The sequence below is a fragment of the Lepidochelys kempii genome, chromosome 8 (assembly GCF_965140285.1).
Source record: "Lepidochelys kempii isolate rLepKem1 chromosome 8, rLepKem1.hap1, whole genome shotgun sequence".
Classification (NCBI taxonomy): Eukaryota; Metazoa; Chordata; order Testudines; family Cheloniidae; genus Lepidochelys; species Lepidochelys kempii.
In genome coordinates this window covers 12,326,688-12,342,796 of record NC_136387.1, presented here as the reverse complement: position 1 = coordinate 12,342,796, position 16,109 = coordinate 12,326,688, and the positions used below count along the sequence as shown (strand labels likewise).

General features: G+C 42.7%; 1 protein-coding gene across 2 annotated transcripts in view; it reads left to right on the top strand.

The window, feature by feature from the left end:
• The first annotated feature begins 2,264 nt into the window (after positions 1-2,264).
• Positions 2,265-16,109, top strand: part of DDX46 (DEAD-box helicase 46) — a 36,902-nt gene continuing 23,057 nt past the window's right edge. For both annotated transcript variants that reach the window (XM_073355535.2, XM_073355534.2), the window contains exons 1-8: positions 2,265-2,419; positions 6,716-6,904; positions 7,324-7,458; positions 11,009-11,105; positions 12,407-12,572; positions 13,560-13,711; positions 14,021-14,134; positions 15,506-15,671. In XM_073355535.2, coding sequence (XP_073211636.1) covers positions 2,403-2,419; positions 6,716-6,904; positions 7,324-7,458; positions 11,009-11,105; positions 12,407-12,572; positions 13,560-13,711; positions 14,021-14,134; positions 15,506-15,671 — 1,036 coding nt within the window. In that variant the 5' untranslated portion in view covers positions 2,265-2,402. The remainder of the gene's footprint in view (positions 2,420-6,715; positions 6,905-7,323; positions 7,459-11,008; positions 11,106-12,406; positions 12,573-13,559; positions 13,712-14,020; positions 14,135-15,505; positions 15,672-16,109) is intronic.

Sequence of the window (16,109 nt, the reverse complement as noted above, 5' to 3'; positions counted from 1 at the left end):
TCTTGTTTTGGTCTTCATAAAGTAGTTATTTCCATAGTAAGTCTTGGTTTTTATAACTTTACTAGTAAAATTAGCATCTACCTAAGACAAAAATGGTCAGTTTTCAGGTGTAGTTTTCATTTGACTGATTAATTTTTGTTTTTAGTTGCAAGACCATTAAAAATAAGTTTGATATTTTGTAAATTTTAAATAAAAATACTCCTTAATCTGGACTGGTAATTTTTACCTGGAGCAAATGTTTCTGGTTTCAGACAGTCGGACCCGTTAGCCAAGATGTAGTTATAGATGGAAGTCATAATTAGGTCACTTTTGTCAATCCAAGGGAAACCTGTATTCTGAGGTCTGTATTTATCCCGTCTAGATTTAAATATTCTGAAAAATGAGGCTTCCATCACCTTTGAGGTGATATTTTTGCAGGCTAATTGAATTGACTATGATTTTTCATCCTGATATGCCGCCTCAGATTTAATTTTACTGCATTTTTTTTTAATTACACCCATTGGACCATTCTAAATAAGAGCCCTTCCTTTGGGGGGTTTACACCCTTCATTTATTTTTATGTAGGTGTGGCTTCCCTTCCCAAACTACACTCCTATACCCGAAGAAAACCTGCCAAAAATCCTAACAAAGGATACAACATAGTAAAAAATTAAGGCTGTTGATTAATTGCAGTTAACTCATGTGATTAACTCAAAAAAATTAATCGCAATTTAGCACCCTGTTTAAACAATAGAATACCAATTGAAATTTATTAAATATTTTTGGATGTTTTTCAATATTTTCAAATATGTTGATTTCATTTGCAACAGAATACAAACTGTACAGTGCTCACTTTATATTTTTTATTAGAGATTTGCACTGTAAAAACAATAAAGAGAAATAGTATTTTCACTTCACCTCATAAAAGTACTGTAAAGCAATCTCTTTACCATGAAAGTGCAACTTACAAATGTAGTTTTTTCGTTACTTAACTGCACTCAAACAAAACAATGTAAAACTTTAGAGCCTACATGTTGTTACCAGATTTACCCATTACTTTGGGGTACGCTCATTCATGAGGGTTACTCTTCTGGGTTTTTTTTTCTGTAATTCTATTAATGTACTGCTTGTGTCACCTGTGTTTTCATAGGGAGCTGCTCTACTCCTTTTTACAAGTCCTCTCCCAATGCAGCTATCCTGCTGTACCTAGGTTCCCTAGGGTTCGGTTCCTCCAGCCCCAGAACCAGATGAACACACACACACGTTAACAGAGCAAGTCTGAGTGGACCGCATCAATCAGCACTTTCAAGCTGCCACACTTATATGGCCCTGGACTCAGTAGTCTGGGTCGAGCAGCACTTCTTAGCTGCCACCCTCGTATGTCACAGGTTCAGCACGTCCCTATCCCCACTTTCATGTTAAAATTGTACTGGTGAGCAAATCCCACTGTATTTTGGGCACTCCAGGGATCTTTTAGCTTAGGTAAGAAGTATTGCTGCAGAATAAATGGGGAAGCTAAAAACACAAAGGGTGTTCAAATGTGGTTATTTTTGCACGCTAAGGAGGCTGGTAGCCACAGGATCTAAGATTAGGTGTGAACACCAACTGTGATGTACTCCCCAGTGCTCTTGAACATTAAAACCTCTGGGTTTAGAGGGGGATAGCCAGTCTTGAAAGGGGGAAAATGAATCAAAGATTGTGACCCCCCCATTTTAATTTGGATTCCTCCCCACCCTGATTCCACCAATGGGAGCACAGGTGTGGCGCAGCGCCTCCCATTTTAATCACCACCAGGGTTAGCCCTGCTAGAAGCAGCTGTAGCTCAGGGAAGCTCATGCTCAAATAAATTGGTTAGTCTCTAAGGTGCCACAAGTCCTCCTTTTCTTAATGAGAAACTTGACCCAAGAGGCTAGTGCAGACCTAGGGTGACCAGATAGAAAGTGTGAAAAATCGGGATGGGGGTCATAGATGCCTATATAAGAAAAATTCCCAAATATTGGTACTGCCCCTATAAAATTGGGACATCTGGTCACCCTATGTAGACCAGACCCAACCCAAGCCCTCCAACTCCTAGCAGCCTCCATAAAGGACCTTGCCTGGGACTCTGGGCTGGGCCGAGGTTTGATTGCCGTGGCAGGGATGCTGATGAGTGCAGCACGGTGTGAGAGAAAGCGCGCGCCCTTTCCCCAAAGAGTGCACTCCTTGCACTGCCTCAGGCCGCACTGCCCGTCTCCAGCCGCCAGGGCGCGCTGTATCCCGGGGACGCGTGGGGCGGGCAGCTTCCCGCTGCCGGTCCCGCTCCTTCCTCTCGTTGGTCACCGCGCTACGGGCTCGTAATGGCGGCAGCTGCGTAGGGGTTCCCGGATCTAGCTGAATCCCAGAGGCCGCCGCCGCTGCTCCGCGCGCCCGGGCCCGGAGCAGCCATGGGCCGAGAGTCCAGGTGAGGAGGCGGGAGCGGCTCTGCTACTGTCCCAGCGGGGTGGCTCCAGCCCGGCCACGGGAACAAAGGGCCGCGGCGGGACCGAGCTGAGGGGAGGCTCGCCGAGGAGCTGGGGCCGGGGCCTGAAGGAGCCGGGGAGCGGGCTCCCTCCGCGTGCTAGGCGGTGGGGGGGGTCCCAGGGCTGGAGGGAGGAGCCGGCCGTTGTCGAGGCTGTGGGGGAGCGTCCAGGGAGCCGCCGCCCCCAGAGGGGTTGCCTCGTACGGGGTGTTGTCTCCAGAAGATCCGCGTGCGGCCTGAGCGGGGTGTCCGCGGCTCTGAGGCCCGAGCGGTGGCGTCACCTCGGCCCGCCGCGGGGGTGGGAGGGGGAGCGGCGAGCTCGCGGCGAGGTCTCGTGCCCCCAGGTCTTGAAGAGAGAGTGGCTCTGATCGCCGGTCCACATGGCTCTGATGCTGCCTGCCCCCCGCAAGGATGTTCCCCAATCTCCGGCCAGTTAATGACCCCCCGCACTCCCTCCCCCCCCAGTTTCTCCCGAGAAAAACCATGGGGATGGATTGGCTTCAAGCCCTCAGGGCAAGCGCAGGGGTAGAAAGTGGTGGTGGTTCTCGTCTGCAGCCCAGCGGAGCAGATTGCGTGTACCAAAATGATGGACGGCACTGTGGGGGATTCAGTCCCGTAAACGTGTTAAATGAGAGTGGTTTGTGCTGGGTTTTAACGTCCGTGAAGTGCATCGTCTCGTTGAGCGTTGAGACGCTAGTGGAGACGAGGCATTGCCGTTTTTCTCTTGATGTAGCTGGTGAAGGACAGCTCGTGGGGGGGGGGGGCGATATAGGATTGACATTGTGAGTAACTATATCGAGACAAAAACTATTTGTGTGGTGCCTCTAATGGGACTTTACACAGAGGTAGGCTATCCTGATGTCATGAGTGCACCTGTTTTTTCAATGAAGACAAACCCACACTCCACGGAATGCAGTGGTGCCATCAGAGAAGGGTCAGAACGGCAGGCATGTCAAAACTGACCTAACTCAAGCCATACCCATGAATGATATTGGGAGATTATACCTCTGAGTTGAGCAGTGTACACAGAGGGTGGGCTGCACTGGATGCTTCTGGACTCTTTGCTTTGTCCTTTTTTCATCAGATTAGTTGTTTCAGTAGCTTCCTCCAGAACCATGTGGCTCCCATTGCTGCTTCTACCATACTTGGTTGTGCTGTGAGCTATCAGATTTCTTTAATAATACTTTACTTGTGAGAGAGATAGATAGATAGATATTACTCTTTTGCAGGTGCCAGAACTGAGGTTCTCAAGGGAACGCAACAAATCTATGGGATTAAATTCTAAAACCCCATCTATACTAGGAGTGCTATATTGGCATACCGTACTCGCAGAGTGTTTTGCTGGTGTAGTATACTTATATCGGTAAAGCGCTGTTACTAGTGTGAGCTTTCATGCTTGTTGTAATTCTCCCCCCCTCCACCCCCAAGCAAAACAAGTAAAAGCACAGATTTGCCAGTATAGTTGTGTCTACACTAAGTATTTTGCTGACACAGCTGTGTTGCTTCGGGATGATACCTCTGTGCTGGCAGAAGCCTATAGTGTAGACCAGGGGTCGGCAACCTTTTAGAAGTGGTGTGCCGAGTCTTCATTTATTCACTTTAATTTAAGGTTTCGCGTGCCAATAATACATTTCAACGTTTTTTAGAAGGTGTCTCTCTATAAGTCTATATATTATATAACTAACCATTGTCATATGTAAAAAAGGTTTTCAAAATGTTTAAGAAGCTTCATTTAAAATTTAAATTAAAATGGTGATCTTACACCACTGGCCCACTCAGCCCGCTGCCGGCCTGGGGTTCCATTTACCTAGGCCGGCAGTGGGCTGAGTGGGGCCGGGGCAAGGGGCCGGCGGCCGGGGCAAGGGGCCGGCGGCCGGGGCAAGGGGCCGGCGGCCGGCTGAACAGCTCAGCCCGCTGCTGCTCAGCCCGCTGCCGGTCTGGGGTTCTGTCCGCCTGCTCCTGCCAGCCAGGATCCTGGCTGCTGCCCCCACTCAGCCCGCTGCCGGTCTGGTGTCCCGGCTCTGTCCACATAGAGTAGGTACCTCTCCCTGGTTCTAGCCATTCTCTTTCTGCACCTAGATGAGGTTGGGAGTGTGCTGAGAACAGGGCTGCGGGTGAAGGAGCAGGCTGGGGGTTGGGGTGCAGGGTGTGGCCAGGAGCTAGAATGAGGGAGGGGGCTTGGGGTTGGGGCAGGAGGTTTGGGTGTGGAGCTCTTACCTGGGCAGCTCCCATTTGGTGCGAGGGGTGCAGGTGGGAATGTGGGGTGTGTGTGCAGGAGCTCCTGTTTGGTGCTCAAGGTGGGGATGTGCAAGAGTCAGGGCATGGGTTGGGGGGGGGAAGGCTGGGAGTATGTGGGGGGGTGCAGGAGTCGGGGCAGAGGGCTGGGAGTGTGTGTGGGGAGGTGCAGGGTTCAGGGCTGGGGTGTGGGGGGGTTCAGGGCAGAGGGCTGGGGGTGTGGGCTGGGGTCGTGAGGGTGCTCCCAGCCCCCAGTCCTGAGCAGCTCACGGCAGGGGGCTGGAGGGGACATGCTGATTCCACCCTCTTCCCCAAGGTCCCTGGAGCAGAGAGCATGCTGCGGCTCCGCTTTTGCTTTTCCCTCTCCCCCTCCATAGCAAGGGCCCCTTAGCAAGGGCCCTCAGCTGATTGGCCGCAGGGAGAGAGAGAAGGAGGGGCAGGAACCTAGCACACTGTGGGAAGAGGCAGGGGAAGGGGGAAGCTTGCCTGCCCCGCAAGGAGAGAGCGGTCGGCGGAGAAGAGCGGGCAGGATTTTTAATGGCACAGCAGTGTGCCATTAAAAATTGGCTTGTGTGCTGTCTTTGGCACGCGTGCCATAGGGTCCTGACCCCTGGTGTAGACATAGCGTAGGTCTCATGACTCCTTGGCTTGGTTTACTCTTGAAAGGTATATTGGCATAGTTCTGAGATGTGAAAAAACCACACCCCTGACCGACGTAGCTATGCCTACATAACCCTCAGTGTAGACGCAGCTATGGTGACAGACTGTGGCCTCACATTAGCCGCAGCTAATGTTATTTGAGGGGGTGTCTTACGCTGACAGAAAAACCTCTACTGTTGATGTAGGCTGCGTTGGCACAGCCCTGGCAACATAGACATAGCTATACTGGTACTGTATAGTCTCCATGGTGGAGACATACCCCTATTTCCCTGATAGCTGAGTGTTAATCTATGTGTCCTGAGAAACTTCCAACTCAGTTATGAGATGCTGTGTATGTAAATTATCCCTGCTATTTCAGGTCTTCATTTTTTTGTCTTGAATTGTTGTCCAATGTAATATGGTGTTTACACATTGTTATGTTTCACTCAGAGGTATCTGCATTTCTGTGATGGATGCAATGATTCCTGTGTCTGTTAAAGGTGTAAGTTTATAAAGTTTGAGCATTTTTGAATCCTAAGATAAAAGATGCTTGTCATGGACTCCTCAGCTTATTACAGTTTGTATCCTTTGTTGATAGTGCTGCCAACTTGAAACATGCTCTGTGGCCACATATGATTTTATAAGAGAAGCGCTTACTGGCCCAGCCAAGATCCAAGCCCCATTGCAAATTGCACAAATGCTGGAGGGACAGTCTTTTTCCCAGAGAGCTTACAGTCTAAATAGACAGAACTGACCAAAAGGTTGGAGGCGAATACAGAGGCACAGAGAGGTGAAGAAGTGATTTGCTCAGGGTCACACAGCATGTTAGTAACAGAGCTGGGAAGAAAATCTAAATCTCCTGACTCCAGTCCACTGCCCTTTTCATTACACCAAACAGGCTCATGCTTGCACACAATTTTTTGAACGGAGTTTTATAGTATCTCTTTGGAACTGAGATATAAACTGAGGCAGATTGCCCTAGTGTTATAAAATATGAGACATATTTACATGCAGTTTTAACCTTTTTCCTGAATATAAAAATTGATGGATTACTAAATAGTAAACTCCTCTTGGGATTCTGATGCTATCACAAAGAGCTGTGCTCTCGTGGTGTGACCTCACTAGGACTTTTTCAATGATATATAGCAAAGTAATCCAGCAAACTTCAGTATCTCAGTAGGTGCATATGTGTGTGTACTAGTTCAGTTATACAAGACCAGGAAAGACTTTTTTGTAATCTTAAAAAAAAAGACCTGGTCTTTCCTTTTTATGGTTTCTGTTCTAAATGTGATTAAAGTACCTTTAAACTGCAAAGTGTTCTTCTATACATCTTGATTCTTTTATTGTGAATTTGCAACTACACAGACATTATCGGAAGCGCTCCACATCACGTGGACGTTCCGGTAGCCGCTCTAGAAGTCGATCTCCGGCTGACAAAAGAGCAAAACGTGGAGAAGACAGACGTTCTAGAAGTAGAGATCGAGAACGCAGGCGTGAGAGGTCACGCAGTAGGGACAAGAGGAGATCTCGGTCAAGGGACAGGAAGCGCCTGAGGTATGAGTCGTAAAATCTCAGGAAATGTATGTGTTCTTGGAAAATAAGACTTGACTTGAGTCAGTCTGAGCTATCTTATTATGAATATCTGATGTTCCTCTCTGTACGATTGGTGTTGGTATCTGCCTTTTGTAATAGGTTTTACTTAGGTAAAGTAGTACATAGTATACTTGATTTCAATTATTGGCTTGTGACAAGCTGCTGTAATTTGGATTTGGTAACCCTGTCCATAGCCTTAATGGATCTTGGCTTCCTTTTGCAGATTTTTGCTGAAGATTGTTTTTTCCCATGTTAACAGACCAATTTATGTTAATGTTTCCCCCCAAACCAAAATGTCTCAGTTTTCATATACTCTTATATTTTAAAATAATGGCCATAAGTGCAGAATACTAAATAAGCCAATTCTGCTTCTGTGGCAGACGTTCAAGAAGTAGAGAGAGGGAACGGAGCAGAGAGAGAAGAAGATCACGCAGTCGAGAGAGGAAACGGTCCAGAAGCAGAAGTAGACGGTCCCGGTCCACCAGTCCTGGCAAGAGCAAGAAAACAGAAAACAGGTACTCTCATTCACAGCTGTGATTACTATGTTAGTAACTAGACATGGGAAGATTTATAGATTATAGTCTCTTCCTATATGGAGATTGGATATAGTTGCCAGATAGATTTATCAGATATTAAATTGGTTTTCCAGTATTTCTGTAAATCTTTTTTTCAGGAATAAAAATATTCCTCACCATGTTCCTTGGCATAATAAGGCTTTTTCCCAGGAGAACTTTTGTGTGAGTGTGTATACACATTTGGAAAATAACATTGGTTTTCTCACCCAAGTAGCTGACTGCAACTAGGGATGTAAAAGTTTAACCGATAAGCTTGATGCTTATCGGTTTCGTTTAACAATTAAACTCTGCTGCCGCCCAGTGGCCAGGTGGGACCCCGGGTGCCAGTGGGGCCCCAAACGTGGGGGTACTGCAGAACCCCCCACATCCTTAGTTCCCCAGCTAAACATTTAACCTTTTAACCAGTAGAATTTTAATAGGTTAAATGGTTACTTTTTGTACATGCTATTTACATCCCTAAGTGCAACCCCTTTTTTATGCTACATGCCTTGTCATCATCACCCTCTGCACTTGTGAAAATGCACAGAATGTCTCTTTAGCATCTTAGGCTATTTATGCCTGTTCCTGGATCATCATTTGCAAGATGATTAACTTTCACCATTGCAGAATTTTGCTCAAATTCAAAATGCCCAGATTGGGAGCTAGATCAAACATTAGGTTAATCTTTCAGCTCTAGAAACAGAAGTTCACGCTCATATTCTCCCTGCTGGACATTTGTCCCTTTTTGTTTTTGTAAAGCTCTCCATCCCTGTAGGAGAATAAAACAAGCTTTCTGGAAAATCTGAATAGATTTGGTAAAAAGGCTTGTGTGTTTGGTAAAAAGGCTTATCTTTAGATGTTGATCTTAGTTTGTTTCAACTAGATCATTGTAACATGTACTTGACATATGGGGGCAGGGTAGGCAGGGACTCAGTGCATCATTTGGAAATCATGCACAAAAGTGACTTTAGTAAGTGAAAAGTCAGCTTACTGTCATCCAGCAATTTAAAGCGGTTTATAACTACTAATTAGGTCTCATAAAACCCGCTGAGTTGTAATATAGTAATAGTAAATTTAGGTTCAAAGAGTTTAAGTGATTTGGCAGAGGACACCCTATAAGTTCACGGCAGAGCCAGCAATACAACCCACAGTGCTGGAGAGCACCACTTCCCAGATGGAGGCACTTGGCATGGGGCAAACACTTGTTACAAGAAGGTCTGCTGCCTACACAGGTTTTGGGGGACATTAATATATTAAAATTATTTAAATAAATCTTGTGATAAGAACAATGGATGACACTATCACTCAATTTTCTAAGAGGCATTACGTGATTTAGCCACAGTATTTTCAACAAAAAACTCTTCAACAAGAGTTACATTTTCAAAACGCCGCATGAGTGTCAGCTGTGCTAGAGGTCACCTTTAACACATCCTTTCCACAGAGGTGTGACACAAAACATGAAGTAACTATGATTTAAATATATTAGGGTCAGTGTGAATTTTTTTTTTTTGGTAGGTGTCACTACCTTAACTTTAAATTTATGTGTATTCAGGTCTTTTCTTGTATTACTGAAATAGAACTATTCCTCCAGTGAAATGCATGAGAGTTCCTAATATGTAAAACAGCATTTATAGAACTTAAAATATTATTTTTTTCCTTCCTTATACTCTTCTGTCTGCCTGTATCCATCTGTTGTCTCGTCTTACACTTAGTTCCTGTCGCAAAGAGCTGACAATCTATCTTTGTTCTGTGTTAGTACAGCACCTTGCACAATGGGGTCCTGGTCCATGACTAGAGCTCCTAGGTACTACGCTAATGTAAATAATAATAAATAAAATATAGGATATGTTGCTACTTAGATCTAGAAAAGAGCTTTTAAGCAATGGGAACAAACCATAAGGTTTAGGCAGTGCATATGCACTCACTGAATATTATCCTTCTTCTAAAAGCCAGAGATGTGCATGGCTTTCCTGACTTATTGCCTCCAGGCCTTAATATCATATTAAATACATATGAGGAGTTTTTAGAACAACACAAGTTGCATTGATCTGGGCTACGTCGCAAATAGCGAAACAAACAAAGCCATTCAGTATGTGGTGTTTGCTGTTGAACGCAGGCTCACAGAAATCAAGAACAAAGGGTACTGTTTTAAACAACATTTTGTATGGTTACTCTTCCTCAAAATTGCTTGTTGTGTTCAAGATCAAAACCACTTATCTGAGATGATAAGAATGCTGCATTTTCTAAATATTACTACTATAATGGAGGATATTAAATAAAGCTACATACTCAAATACAAGTCAAGTACATGTTACAATGATTTCTTTAATATTCATGCTAATAGATAAAGTGCATAGTATAACACTTCAAAGAAATCCATGAAATATGCTTATACCATGCCATCGCTTTGTATTTGTGGTGTTTGCTGAATGCTGTCAGCATGCTCAGCGTTGTAGAGAACATGGAGTAGACAGGGACCCTACCTGTATGAGTTTATGATCAAATAAGATGACTAATAACTAGACTTAACAAAAAGGTGCAGTTTGAGGTCCCTTTAATGTTGAATTTAGAAATGTGTAAAATCTTACTTCAGGTCAAGTGATTTCTAAATACATTTTAAACTGAATTTTCAATTATAATCATAACCAGACAATGAAGTTGCACAGTTTAAAGAAAAGCAGTACTGTATAGGTAAACTGTACCATTAACGTGTATATAGAATAAGGAGGTTGATGACTATCCCGGGGCCTTAATCAAAACATCACAAAATTGTATTCAGAGAAGTTGGAATGACATAACATCTTGTAAAATAAACATATGGTTTGCATTAAAATAGCCCTGTGGGCTATGAAAAAAGCTTAATACTTTTTTTTTTTTTTTTAGCTAAAAAGTGAATTTTAAATGTATTATCATGGGTTAGCCACACGTTTAATAAAAAATAGATGCATCTAACCTAGAGGGGGTAGGAATAGTAAAATCTGTAATAAATGTAAATGGGTTTTGGATCAAGTTATGTAGGTAGCCTTTCCTGACGGGAGGTGTCCTTATGTTTTTCAGCCAGTAGTGAAATCCTCCAGGGGCACTCAGACTTACAAGGGAAGGTGCTAGATCCCTGTGGTATTAGAAGTGCAAAAGACAGTAATTTCTGAGTATCTCTGTTCCAATAGCTATCTTCAAGGTGGTGTAAAATAAACTCTGGAACCATGAGAGTATCCATTCTAAGTATTTCTGGAAATGAAGTCTGCAACTTCCTCCCATAAAGAAATGAGAACAACAGAACTAGAGCATATGAATCAATGTGTCCTAACAGATTTTTGCATCTCTGTTATTTCTAGGAAGTATGTCCATGAAATGAAGAGATTCTCTGGGAAGTAAATATAGTCTGCAAGATATTTAAAAAAATCTGTGAATTACATTTTCTTTCAGCACACACATATCTTTCCCAAGAAAAGCTGGAACAGTCTGTTTAGCATGCAGATGCAGTACATACGTTTTTGATCTTATCTTTCAGATCAAGGTCTAAAGAAAAGACGGAAGGTGTGGAAGTTTCCAAAGAAAAGAAAAAAGAGAAAGAAGACAAAGAAGAAGAAAAGGATAAAGATGTTAGTGTATGTATACTGACCAATGAGAGAAGATTATATCAGAAGATTGTATTTTAAACATTAGCTGTTACAAATGATAAATTTATTTTAGAACTTTAGATATAGTTTACTGTATTTTTAAAAAATCACCTTAGATAATCCCTTTTTTAGGTCTGGACCTCATAGAGCATAGACTTCTGTTACAATGGGTATGCTTCTACCACTTGACAGAAGAAACATTCTTCCCTTAATGCAGGACTTCTTAGCCTGTAGAATACAAACTTCAGGCAGATTGTGCAGGGTCACTTGTGTCACATCCCACTGATTGCTGGTTGTGGAGGGTTAGATGAGTTTAGAAATGCCTACAATCTTACTTCAGGTCAAGTGCTTTCTAAATACATTTTTATGTAGAAAATATCCTTTGGTCACTAGAACCTAGCACGAGTCAGGGGGAAGAAAGGGAAGGAGCAGTTTGCTTCCTCTGTTTTTGCCTCTGCTTCATCCAGTTCTAGAGCAGCACTCCAACACACAAGCCTTTCTTCATGTGCCAGTATATTTATGTATGCATCTGTAATTTTCACTCCATGCATCTGAAGAAGTGGGGTTTTTACCCATGAAAGCTTATGCTCAAATAAATCTGTTAGTCTTTAAGGTGCCCCCCGACTCTTTGTGCTTTTTGTGGATACAGACTAACATGGCTACGCCCTGATACTTGACTCCAATACACAGACAATGCTTGGCTCTGGGGCAGGGGAATCTGTGCTTCATGACAAACCCTCCAGTCTAGCAGGAGTCAGCAACAGGCCAGCAAACCAGCATCCTCACCAAATCCAGTCAACTATGCATGCACCTTCAACCAGAACTCCTGCCTAGGACTCATTGGTTATAATCCACTCATAGCTTGTTGCTCTGACACAAATAATTTGGGGAAATAGCGAGTTGCAAGGTGGCTTTTCAGGGTCTCGCACCAAAAAATGGTTGAGAATCATTGCTGTTGTATACTTTCCCTATGAGGGTGAGGAAAGTTTGACGTGTTTAGGAGTATTTGTTTAGAAATGTAGATCCCTAGGACCAAGTTCTGGCATTGGATGAAAGGCAGATAACTGCATTTCACTTTATTTTAGTCACCTCGCTCATGCAAGTATAGTAGTTTGTGTCACTATAGAGTGAACCTGAGATATATTAAGTTAAACTTGTATTGCAGTGTGTTTTATATTGTGCAATCCTCAGACAAAACTCCCATAGATTTGAAAGAGGAGTTTGTATAAAGAAGTGCAGAGTCAGGCCAATAATTCATAACTTTTTAGTTTGGTTGTTTGTTCTCATAGAACTTTGATCAGAACAAACTTGAGGAGGAAATGAGAAAACGAAAAGAGAGAGTGGAGAAATGGAGGGAAGAACAGCGCAAGAAGGCTATGGAAAACATAGGAGAACTGAAAAAAGAAATTGAAGAGATGAAACAAGGGAAAAAATGGAGCTTAGAAGATGATGATGGTATTTCCTTAATATTTTTATATAACAATTAACAGATAATTGCTTCATTTTGTAGTTATAAACCCAGCTTTTAATTACCATATTTGATTTTAAAACTTCAGTTATTTTTCAATGAAATGTAAAATGATGAAATCTAGACTTCTTCATGGTCCCAAACAGCTGGTGGGGTATTAGGAGAAAGAGAGGACAAATGATAGAGCAATAATGTTGTGCAGTTATTCAGGTCAGTTATGGGGACATAATGGTAGTTTATCAACATATGTTAACACTCTTTTCTTCTCCCTCTTACTTCATTCCCAGTTTTTAAAAAATTCTCACCTAGGCTTTGGACGTTTTTGTGGACCCAGTGCTTTTCTGGGAACCCGTAACTGCTATTTTGAACCCACTAAAATCCTAGCTAAATTGCCCATTTATTGATGACCTCTCTCAATACAGCCAGTTCCTCACAACCCTTGTGGAGAATCTCCATCCTGACATCTCCCCAAGAGAGGAGGAGTCTTTTAAAATGACCACTCCTGGCATTAGAGGAGCTCCTGCAGGCTGCGGGAGCATGCTGGCTCCCCTGGCGTCTCCAGACTGAGTGTCTTCTTTCAGGGAACATTCCGCTTCCAAGGGGAAGGGAAAGTGCCCATGTGGTATCAATGGGGAAGGGTGGCCTTTGATTCCATGGTTTCTCTGACTGGTGACTAAACCCTTAGACAACATAAGAAGATTCCCATCCCTTCTGCTCCAAGATACTCTTCTTCCCCCGTGGCTGGCTCTACCCCTGTAGAGAGGGTGTACTTCTATTCTCATGATGTTCTTCACCTTTGTTCTGTAAGTTTACAGTAGTGTCGTCCCCTCCACCCCCATTTGTATGCGCTTTATAAACATTTTTCAGGGTTCTGTACAACTGCATTGTACGAAATGCAGGAAAAAATAAGGATTTTGGAGTTCATAAGCGCAAATGTTTTTCATTTAAACAAAAATATTTCTCTGTCCTACTAGATGACGAGGAGGAGACTGCAGAAGGGGAAAAAGAAGCAGAGGAGATTGAAGATGAAGAATTAGATCCACTGGATGCTTATATGGAAGAAGTTAAAGAAGAGGTCAAGAAGTTTAATATGAGAAGTGTGAAAGGTGGAGGTGGGAGTGAAAAGGTAAAAAATTAAGCTTGTCTTTATCTATTTTAAGTAGTGTTAGCATTTTAATATAGGAAAAATGATATTGAAGAACACATTTTAAGAGGGAAATGATGCAAACAGACAAGAGGTTAACTACATGTAATGCCTACCTGTCCATAACCTTTTATCTCCCCAAATCAGCTGTTTGATATTAACCCTGAGGAAATCTCATCTCAGGAAGTGGGAGCAAAGCCACTCAGGAGTATACAGAATTTGTACATTCTGCGTAGTGCGTTTCCATGCTCTCTGTGGTAGTATAATGGTTTTCCTTAACTGTTTTATTAGAAATCTGGGCCGACTGTTACCAAAGTAGTAACCGTGGTGACAACCAAAAAGGCAGCTGCGGAATCAGAAAAGAAGAAAGGGGAGCTCATGGAGAATGACCAAGATGCAATGGAGGTAACTGAAAAGTCTTAGGTGTTTATTGTGGAAATGGGCTGTTCGTTTTTTTTGCAAAAAGAGGCCATGATTCAGCAAAGTACTAAAGCGCACAAGTAGCCCTGTTGGCTTCAGTGGTACTACTTACATGCTAAATGTTTGGCATTTGCTTATGTATGTTGTTGAATCATGGCCAAAATAGAGCTGACACAGATTAATTTAAAAAACACCGCAGCTCGCATGGTTTTGTGTAAGGACAACATGGTATTAATGAAAGCTAAATTAATGGATCAAGTTGTTTAGGTTGATAACGTCTTGATATAATTGAGTTGATGTGTGGATGTCTAAACTTGGTGCACATACAATTTATATACAGTTATTGAAATTATGTATTCAGTCATGGCAGTTTTGCATGTGAATGACCAGTTGAACATCTAAGTGGTCATTTATGTATGTAGCTACTGAGCCCACATATTCAGTCACAATAGTTACATGTCCATTTGCATATGTTTAATTATAAAAAATCTGGGTCTTACGTTTATAGTTAAATTATCTTCACACTTTTAAAGTGCCTTTAATTTGAGGATCTCAAAATACTTCACAAACATTAATGAGTTAAGTATCTCTGCTCCCAGGGAGGTAGATATTTTCCTTTTACAAATTGAGAAACAGGAGCCAAAGAGGTTTGATTTTTTGCCCAAAGTCACACAGCAGGTGTGGCAAAGACAGGAATACAATGCCTGTCTTCTGACTCCCAGTCGTGTGCTTCCATTAGGTAGCACTCCAAACTCAACTAATAAACTTGTCTTACACTGGCTGTATGAAATAAATATGCAATGTTGATACTCTGCAGGGGGGCTTGCATAGCCTCCCTGCACAATTATTGGGTCCAAGCTTATCAGAGCAATTCGTCCTGTGTCCAAACTACTCACATAACACTCGAGAAAAGGGATATCAAGCGATTATCATATAAGGTGCTGTGGTTTTTAGGCCTTAAATAGGTTTTAAATCTCTCCGCTCTGCACTGGCAATTGAATAGGCTGGATAAGTTCCATTGCATGAGAATCTTCTTTTTTTCCTGAATCACTGTTGACTAGTTCTAGATGGCAAGTGCTCTCCAGATGTCAGTTAAGATTGGTGAAAACAATGTGGGAGCTGGAGAAAAGGTGGGGAGTGGTGAGAGGGGAAGTTCCCAAAAGAATGAATGTATGTAAAACTAGGGAGATCCTTGAAGCTTAAAGTAATTCTCCCTCTCATAGATGGTTTTGGTGCAGTATAGGAAGAGATAAATGTCCCCACTCAATAATGTTCCATTACTATGTCAGTGAAAAATCAAACCTTTTGAAGAGGGTTTTTGTCACTGAATATATTTTTGATTTATTATCTGTACAGTATTCGTCAGAAGAGGAGGAAGTTGATCTTCAGACTGCCCTGACAGGCTATCAGACCAAACAGAGGAAGTTGTTGGAACCAGTGGATCATGGAAAGATAGAATATGAGCCCTTCAGGAAAAACTTCTATGTTGAAGTTCCAGAGTTGGCTAAAATGACCCTAGATGGTAATGGCAAATAAAAATTAATTTTGTAGGGTAGTTTTAATGGAAGATAATGTCTGTCAAATTTAGATATGCATGACACCAGTGAGTTCTTTAGGTCTTATCCTTTGGACATAAAGCCAAAATTCTGTGGACCATCGAAAAGGGATGTACATATAATTTGAGTCATTGACATAAAGCAGCAACCCTATTAGTTACAGAGGGGAATTGAAGCGTGCAAGGGAATTTTCTTGGTGCAACTTGACAGGCTGGAGGTGGGGGAGGGAGATTGAATCACCCCATCAGTGAGTATTATTGATGTACTGTTACTTTCCATTTAGTTATACTTGTGACCTGCTCACTGAAAGTTTTTCACTACACTTTCTACATACTCAGCATCTGTGTCTGTAGCTAGCTAAAATCTGTTGCATCATGTTCAGAGACAGTACATTTCAAGTAGAC